Here is an 8,725-nt window from a genome sequence, read left to right on the forward strand (position 1 = left end):
GCGCAGGCTAAAGGTTCTCTTTGCAAAGTTGAAAAAAGAAGAGATGCCTGAAAGCAAAGGCCCTCGGGCTCGTTAAAACCTACACGGTCCTCCTGGGCGGCGGCGTTTGTCGCCGCCCCCCTCCCCCACTGCCACCCCGCGCACTGGAGTGCGGGTCGCGAAGCGAGCGCCAGTGTAGACGCGTGCGGGGTGCTAAGTCGTGCTGCGCTGCGCTGGACTGGCTCCTCCCGGGAAACGGGGCGGGAGGGGGAACGTCTTGCTAGTTAGTTCCCGGCCCCCCCCACCCACCCCGCCGCCGCCGGCCTCACCCCCGCCTGGGATTAAAAAAAAAAAAAACACCCAAAACAGGAAAAAACCCTTTAGTCTTGAACGCGTTTCGTGCGTCCTAAATTTCCAATTTCCTCACCCTGCAGAGTTGCGGGGGTGCGGGGGTGCGGGGTGGGGTGGGAGATGAGCCGGGTGCGGACGAGAAACTTCGGGAGGAGAGTTGTACGGGCCCTTGGCGTAGTTTCTAGGGGAGAAGCAGCTCAAGATGGAAACCGCCGGACGGTCTTCAGCTCCCGCTTGCAAAAGAAAAAAAAAAAAAAGAGAAAGTCGAGCCCGCCTTCCTGCCCGACACAAAAACAACAACACAACAACAAGCACCCCGAAGAGTGTGGAATGAATGATGTCACAGCCGCGCGGCGAGGCTGACAAAAGGGGGGGGCGCACCCTTCCCCCCCACCCCAGCGCCGCGCCAAGGGGGGCCCCGGGAGCCCGACTGCGAAGCGAGCGGACTCGAAAGTTTTCCTCTTTAAGAAAAAAAAAAAAAGTTGTGCTCGGCTCGGCGTGGGCTTTTTTTTTTTTTTCCTGCGCCTTCTTTCCTCGTCTCCCCTCCCCCTTCTTCCTTTTGAAAGTTTTTTTTTTTCCTCCCGAGTTTGACCGCATGGCTGATTCAACTTCAGTGTCAATCAACTTTTTTTTTCCTCCTCTTCCTCATTTAAATAAGTTTAAAGCTCCTCCTCCCCCGGCCCACCAAATCTGAAACTTTATAAATTGGGCTTCGCGCGCCGCAGCCCGGGAGAGTCAGAAAGGCCGAGGGGCGCCGGGAGCAGGCGTGTGGGACTCCCAGACCGGAGAGCCGGAGGCTGCGCCTTCCCCGCACCGGGACCTTCACGACCCGCCGGACCCTCGTCCCTGCCCCCGTGCGAGCGCCCAGGATGACCACCACCCTCGTGTCCGCCACCATCTTCGACTTGAGCGAAGTTTTATGCAAGGTAAAGTGGGGCGGAGTTTTGGAAAAAGTCTTTTTTTTTTCTTTTTTGGTTTTTTGCTTTTTAAAAGGACCCCCCTCCTCGTCCCCCCCAAACTTGCGCCTGCAGAAGCGGGGGTGGGTGGAGGAGACTGCGGGCGTGGAGAGACCCGGTTCTCTTCCTCCTTCTTTTACCCCGTCCTGTATTTTTTTTTTTTTCTGCTCCGACTCTTGGTTTGAAGGAATTTGGAAACCTCACCTCGCACCCTTCTTGGGAGTTTCAACAGTTGCTGGTGGGGACTCCATGGGAATCTGGAGCTCAGGATTTCTTTTCTTAGGGGAAGGGGGAGCCCGGTGGGCGTGGGGCGTTTTCCCCGTGGGGCTTGGGCCCACGTCGTGCTGCGGGAGCCGGGTTCCGCGGCTCGGCTTGCGTTTCCCGGTGTGCGCCCTGGCCGCCGCCGCCGCGGCCCGGAGGGGTTCGAGTCTTCTCCCGCCACCTCGCCGGCCCGTGGGGGCTTGGGAGGGGGGGAATCCCTCGTGGGTGTGGGTGTGTGTTGGCGGGGTGGGGGGTGGAATTGGGTCTCGGCACGACCTTTGCTGGGAAATTGGCCCCGCCGTTTTGGAGGGAATGAGAGGCGGAGGGGCAAGGACCGTGAGTTTTGATTCAAAAGCGTGTAACCAAACCTTTGAGTTTGCAGTGGGGTTTCTTTCGGCCTCTTCCCGGCAGGGGGTCATCCTGTGATGTCCCACGGCCGCTGCAAACTTTGGGGGGACGGTTGCCTGCTTACCGTTTTCTCCTTGGACCTTGGTACATCGATATTTGGGTGCGGGGTGGGGAGTGGGGCGGGGGGGGAAACTCCACCACTCAGACCACGCTGGCTTGAGCCCCGCCGTTCCCCCCGGAGGAAGGGTTGAACGAGGGGCCTCTTTAAGCCATGTTGTTTGCCAGCCAGTGTGAAAAAATGCGAGTTTTAAATCCGGAATGTTTGGGGGTGCGGCTTAAAGTGTACATAGCCAAAGACTGTGGTTGTCCAATGTTTTTCGCCCTCCTCTCCCCGGTTTTTAAACAGGGAAGCTGCTGGACTACTTTAATTGCTGAAGTGTTTTTGCCTTCCTTTCCTTTAAACACGTCGGGTCATGTTGCTCTCTTCCCAGCTTGCTTCTCCAGTCTGCTCGGCTGCCAGGGCCCCAGGGCTGCAGGCTTGGGGTGCAGGGACACCTTCAAACTGAAGAGCAACATCACAAACGTTTGAATTTCAGCATCGTCGGATTCCCTGCCTCCACCTCTCTTGTGCTAAAGTGGCAGGCTGGTGTGTGGGGGGGGGACACCCTGAGTTCTCCAACCCGCTCTGGGGGTGCACTTTATTCTTTCTTTCGCTCTTTGATGTATTTTTTTTCTTTCTCCCCCCACCCCCACCCACAGGACTTTTTAAATGCACCTCATTGTTGGGAACCAGCTCTCCACTGGGTTCCTGTAATCCGCCCGCTCCATGGGGTGGTTGCTGTTACAGATTCCCCATCCCCGCAACTGATCCTAGGGGACCAACTTTAGAATTTGCACAATGACACCCACATGGGCTGGCAGCCAGCTCCCGGGCCCCCATTACTCACACCCTTTCCAAATCTTAGTAGATACAATTTGGGAGGTGTCTAGGGTCTCATTGGAAGCAAACCTGCCTGGCGTGGCCTCCCCTCCCCCCAAATCCACTGTTGACTGGGAGATGGGGGTGGGGGTAGAGCTTTCTTTTTTTCTTCCCACCTGCAGCTTTGTGTTAATCTTTAAACATCATTGCTCCTATCCAAGCCTGCCCTGGCCTCCAGGAGACTTAATTGCAAAGGCATCTTTTGCATTGGGGTGTGGGGGTGGACAGCAAGGAAACAGTGGGCGACATCATGGTGGACACAGGGCAGTGAGTTTTCTTTTCAGGAATCATATCCCTCTCTCCCAACCTTCTTTCTGGGATTTCTTTGCTCCCCCCCCCCCCCCCAGTAAGAGAATGCAAAAGCCTCTGGAAACCTGTTGCAACGGAGGGATCATTTCTTAAAGGGGAACTCCAGGGTTCTAGTCCAGGTGGTGGTGGGTGGGTGGGTGGGGGCACCCAGCCTGAATGAAGCAGGGTCTGACTGAAAAGGGATGTGGCTTATTGTAGCTCTTAGACTCCTGAGGTTTACCTATTTTGGTTAGGTGCTCGCAGTGCCTAGAACTGTATAGATTATATGAGCTTTTTGAGCTGGGAAATTCTTGGGGGGGAGGTAAATAGTTGGATTTTGTGGATGAAAGTAGTAGCTTTGGGGACAGGATATGAGGGTGCATTCCAGGGGTTGGCATGGAACAGTGTGCATGCATTAAACAGTGTTTCATTTTGCGGTTTCTCATGCACAGGGCCAAGTAAACCCAGGTGGTGGTGTGAGGGAGAGGGGGTGGGGGCTTGCCTTGGGCCAGGGTGCCTTTGAGGTTTCTCTGAAGGCGGGGTAGGGGGAGACTGGACTTGGGAGTACCTTTCTTGGGCCCAGTGGGTGGCCTTTGTCGCTAACCAGTCCTCCTCTCTCCCCTCCAGGGTAACAAGATGCTCAACTACAGTACCCCCAGTGCCGGGGGCTGCCTGCTGGACAGGAAGGCGGTGGGCACCCCGACCGGTGGGGGCTTCCCCCGGAGGCACTCGGTCACCCTGCCCAGCTCCAAGTTCCACCAGAACCAGCTCCTCAGCAGCCTCAAGGGCGAGCCAGCCCCGACCCTGAGCTCCCGGGACAGCCGCTTCCGAGATCGCTCCTTCTCCGAAGGGGGCGAGCGGCTGCTGCCCACCCAGAAGCAGCCCGGGAGCGGCCAGGTCAACTCCAGCCGCTATAAGACGGAGCTCTGTCGCCCCTTCGAGGAGAACGGTGCCTGTAAGTACGGGGACAAGTGCCAGTTTGCGCACGGCATCCACGAGCTCCGGAGCCTGACCCGCCACCCCAAGTACAAGACGGAGCTGTGCCGCACCTTCCACACCATCGGCTTTTGCCCGTACGGGCCCCGCTGCCACTTCATCCACAACGCCGAGGAGCGCCGCGCCCTGGCCGGGGCCCGGGACCTCTCTGCCGACCGGCCCCGCCTCCAGCATAGCTTTAGCTTTGCGGGGTTCCCCAGTGCCGCCGCCACCGCCGCCGCCACGGGGCTGCTGGACAGCCCCACCTCCATCACCCCACCCCCCATCCTGAGCGCCGATGACCTCTTGGGCTCACCCACCCTACCCGATGGCACCAATAACCCGTTCGCCTTCTCCAGCCAGGAGCTGGCGAGCCTCTTTGCCCCTAGCATGGGGCTGCCTGGGGGTGGCTCCCCGACTACCTTTCTCTTCCGACCCATGTCCGAGTCCCCTCACATGTTTGACTCTCCCCCCAGCCCTCAGGATTCGCTCTCGGACCAGGAGGGCTACCTGAGCAGCTCCAGCAGTAGCCACAGCGGCTCAGACTCCCCCACCTTGGACAACTCAAGACGCCTGCCCATTTTCAGCAGACTTTCCATCTCAGATGACTAAACAGGGTAGGGAGGGACCCCCTGCCTGTTCCACCCTCCCCCCACACCCCGTCCCTTCGCCTTCCTACCCCTCTGATTCCCAAGGACCCCAACATTAACAAGGTTAAGCTCAACCCCTTCCCCTCAGAACCTTGGAATGCCCCCTCCCGTTCCCCCCCTCCACCCTCCTCTTAACCCCCCCTAACATAAGGACAAGTCAATTTGTCAGTAGCTTCCTCTGGCTTGAAACCCCCCCCTCCCCTCCATTTTATAGCCCACTTACCACATAACGGACAAGGCCCATATTTGTCAGTAGATGCCTTTTTTTCCCTTGGCTTAAGCCTTAAGTGCCAAATCACAAAAGAAAAAGCAGTAACAGTTTACAGAAGCAACTTTAGTGCCTTGTAATCTAACTTTGTCACTGTGACTACATTACCTCTTCAGCGCCAGAGGGCACCCGTGGGTCTCCCGGAGCCTCTGCCCGTGGGGGGGGGGGTGGGGGGACCCAGAACCAGCAGCTCCCTCAGCTGGCGCTGGCGACACAACTGCACCTTCCCTTACACACTTCTTCCTCCCCTCTCTTCCCAGGACCCCCCACAATCCCCCCTTGGGAGAGTTGTTGCCAGACTTGGGTTTTTGGGGAAACCTATCTTGATATTGAGAAAAAAAAAACAAACGTTTTCTTCCCGGCCTGAACCTCTTTGACTAATCTTGCCCGGGTTCACATAGGTCTACCGGAAGGAAGGCTGAAAAAGCGGATGAAGATTGTGACATAAGTGGGACTTTGCGATTTAATTTTTTTTCTTTTCTTTTTTTTTTCTAAGTGGGGAGGAAGGGGAAGCTAGATGGACTATGAAAGACTTGATTTTGGTGCTAAAGTTCCCCAGTTCATATGTGACATCTTAAAAAAAATAACAACAAAAAAAATGAGAGAAAAGCTTAAAAAAAAAACCATGTAAGGGGTGAGCAGTTAATGGTATTCATTCCACATACAATATCTGTGTAAAAGGATTTCCCGTAGAAGTAGCTTTAATGGTTTTTGCTCTAGAATACCGTAGGTCTATCCTTAGAGCACTCACGCCATGCTTTTTTCCCTGGGTTTTAAACTTCATATAACTTTCAGAAATTGGAGAGCAAAAATTTTGCTTGTCACTGCACATCAATATAAAAAAGCTTATTTAACTTATCAAAACGTATTTATTGCCAAACTATGCTTTTTTTGTTAATTTTGTTCATATTTATCGGGATGACAAATCCATAGAATATATTCTTTTATGTTAAATTATGATCTTCATATTAATCTTAAAATTTTGTGACGTGTCTTTTCCTTTTTTTCCACAGTTTTAATATATTATTCTTCAACGACATTTTTTGTAACTTTACACTTTTTTTGGTTATTTTATTTTAAAAAAATGAAAAATTAATTTAAAAAAATGCAAAAAACTGTTGGATTATTTATTTTAGAAATTTTCCCCCCTTTGTGTTGGACTGCAAATTGAGTTTCTTTCTCTTTAGGCCTTTCACATCTAGGACTGAGAATGTATGTAAAAGTTCTGTGACAGTACAGAAGGAAAACAACTTTATGTATAGCTTCTTAAAAGGGAAAAAAAAAAATAAAGAAAACCCTTTAATTTTTTTTCCATGTGCCCATCTCAAGACATTCCGATCGCAGATTTGAGGTTCTGGATTCCAGGTTTGGAGTTTTCCAATGTTAATGCAAACAGAACTGGCACACACATTAAGATGAATGTAATTATTATTCCTCTTGCTGGTCACTACCGTCGCTTTCTATTTTCTCTTTTCTTTGTGTGAATTTATTTAAAAGAAAACCTTTTTGTAACGACTATTTGCAGTTTAAAAATCAATAAACCCCGTTTTTTTTTTCAAAAACGTTGGTGGAGCTGGTTGTACTTTGTAGCTGCTTGGGGGCGTGGGGCGGGTTTGGTGGTTGGTTTCTTGACAGCGCAACACCTATGGCTGCGCCCGGGCTCCGGAAGTGGGCGGGGCTTCGGGAGGCCGCGCTTACCACAGTAAGGTGGAGGTTTCCTGCAAAGGAACCAGCGCTGCTCTCTTACCTGCCCGGCGTGTTGCTCCATCTTGTCTACCTGTGCACGTTGGGAGGTTGTTAGGAAAAGGGGAAACACCGGAACTTAAGTCTAACCTGCTCAGCCAGCGGTCTGAACTTTTGGGTAACACTTCAGGGTGCTGGAATAGTGAAAGGGGGGCGTGGCACATGGCATTCTAGTGAACTTGCATGAGTTATTTGGATCATCTAGACTGGTGTTTTTTCAAAGGAATCTGTAACACGAGGCTTGAGTGGGTTTGATGCATCACTGCAGGCTGGGGTGGGTTTGATGCATCACTGCAGGCTGGGGTGGGTTTGATGCATCACTGCAGGCTGGGAGGGGGTGCCTGGGGTGGGGCTGGGGTGACTCACACCAGGCAATGGAAGGTGGAAGGATTTTCACCTGCATCTATGCTGTGGTTCTGTCTTCAAGGGGCCTTTAAGGAGAGGAGGATTGAAATTGCCCACAGAATTTCAGAGCTTGCCTCTAGTTCCCACTACTTTAGTCTTTATACTCTGGTGCCACTCAGAATAGGTAAATTGTCCCCTTGGGGAACAGGGGGCTCCCTTGGCAGAGGGGTTGTTTGACCTGCCTGAGAGATGGGGTGTTTAAAGGTGGCCCACCTTTAAAGGATACATGGTGCTGTGTGAGGCTAAGGCACCTTGGGTCCCGTACATTTGGGGTCTGGGGGTTTGTGGTGGCAGTATGATTTTCTTCAAGGTCTCCTGGCCTTACTTGAACAGTTTGGTTTGTAGACACTGGGCCAGGGCTGTCCTCACACTAATAAGACCAACAGCAGGCACCAAGTGACTTCCAGGGTTGCAGGTGCCTGTTGAGGGGCTGGGGTGAAGTTCGAAAGCTTTTGACTGGAGCAATGACTCAGAAAGCTGGCTCTAGAAGAACCTGCTTTGTATGTGGGACCCTCTAGTTTGATCCCCAGACCCCCAGCACTACCCACACCTCAAGCACGGCCCCCAAGAGCAACCTCCGATGTCTACCCTCTAGCACTGCTTAGTGTGGCTCAAACACCAAAAAGAAAAACAAAACAAAACAAAAAGACTATTATCCAGGATAGAGGCTGGTGGTGGAGGAAGGGGAAAAAGAAACTCATAGACTTCTTGTTCCTTTAGAAGTGTGTGTATGTGTGTGTGGTATGTGGTAGTGACATGAAGCCTTTATTTGGAGCTCATTCCCTATAGACGTAGGTGAGCAGATAGCAGCAGCCATCCTTCTGACTCACTGGCTCCTGTGCATGGAGCACAATTCAGAGAGGGTAGGCATAGCCAGGCCTGCCCAGAATTTCCTCCATTAAAGCTAGTGCTTTCAGTATTGACAAAGACCGAGGCAATGTTGATTCAAAGAGGTCCTGGGATTTGTAAAGAGGGTATTTGTAAGGGCTTGGGTAGGCCTGGGGGTGGGGTGTGGGGGTGTCCCTGTGGCCTGGGGAACCTTTCTCTTCTACCCTCCCTGAATACGCCCTTGGGAAATAATGTAAGTTGGGATTTAGGCTTTAGTACTTGTTATTTCCCCCACAAAAGCCTGATTTTTCCATCATTGACTTCTTAAAGGTACATGAGATATTCCAACACCCTTTGGGACAGGAAATGGCAAAGTCCTTTCAAGGTTTCTCTCTCCCCAGGAAATCAGAAGATGAAGAGACTTCAGCAGCAGTTCTGAGCTCCAGGCAGGCAGTCCTGGAAGGTCTGAGCCCTGAGCTGGCTGGGGACCTCAGGCTCCACTGGGGAGGCTAGAAAAGATGCGGAGAAAGCTGGAGGCAAGGCTGATACAGAAGGAAGTGGGGCAGGAAAGGCCGGGCCTGCCTTTGTCAGCCAATTTCCAGGGCCTGAGGCCTACTTCTCCCACCTCCTGTCCTGAGTGTATCTGGTGTGGGCCTGTACAAGGTCTGCCCTGTCTAGCAGGGATCTGTGGCTG

General features: G+C 52.7%; 1 protein-coding gene across 1 annotated transcript; it reads left to right on the forward strand.

Moving 5' to 3' along the window:
- The first annotated feature begins 1,051 nt into the window (after positions 1 to 1,051).
- Positions 1,052 to 6,611, forward strand: ZFP36L1 (ZFP36 ring finger protein like 1). The gene is made up of 2 exons (XM_004612333.2): positions 1,052 to 1,256; positions 3,790 to 6,611. The coding sequence occupies exons 1-2, from the start codon at positions 1,200 to 1,202 to the stop codon at positions 4,747 to 4,749; spliced, it is 1,017 nt and encodes a 338-aa protein (XP_004612390.1). The 5' UTR covers positions 1,052 to 1,199; the 3' UTR covers positions 4,750 to 6,611.
- The last annotated feature ends 2,114 nt before the right edge of the window (positions 6,612 to 8,725 follow it).

The sequence above is a fragment of the Sorex araneus genome, chromosome 3 (assembly GCF_027595985.1).
Source record: "Sorex araneus isolate mSorAra2 chromosome 3, mSorAra2.pri, whole genome shotgun sequence".
Taxonomy (NCBI): Eukaryota; Metazoa; Chordata; class Mammalia; order Eulipotyphla; family Soricidae; genus Sorex; species Sorex araneus.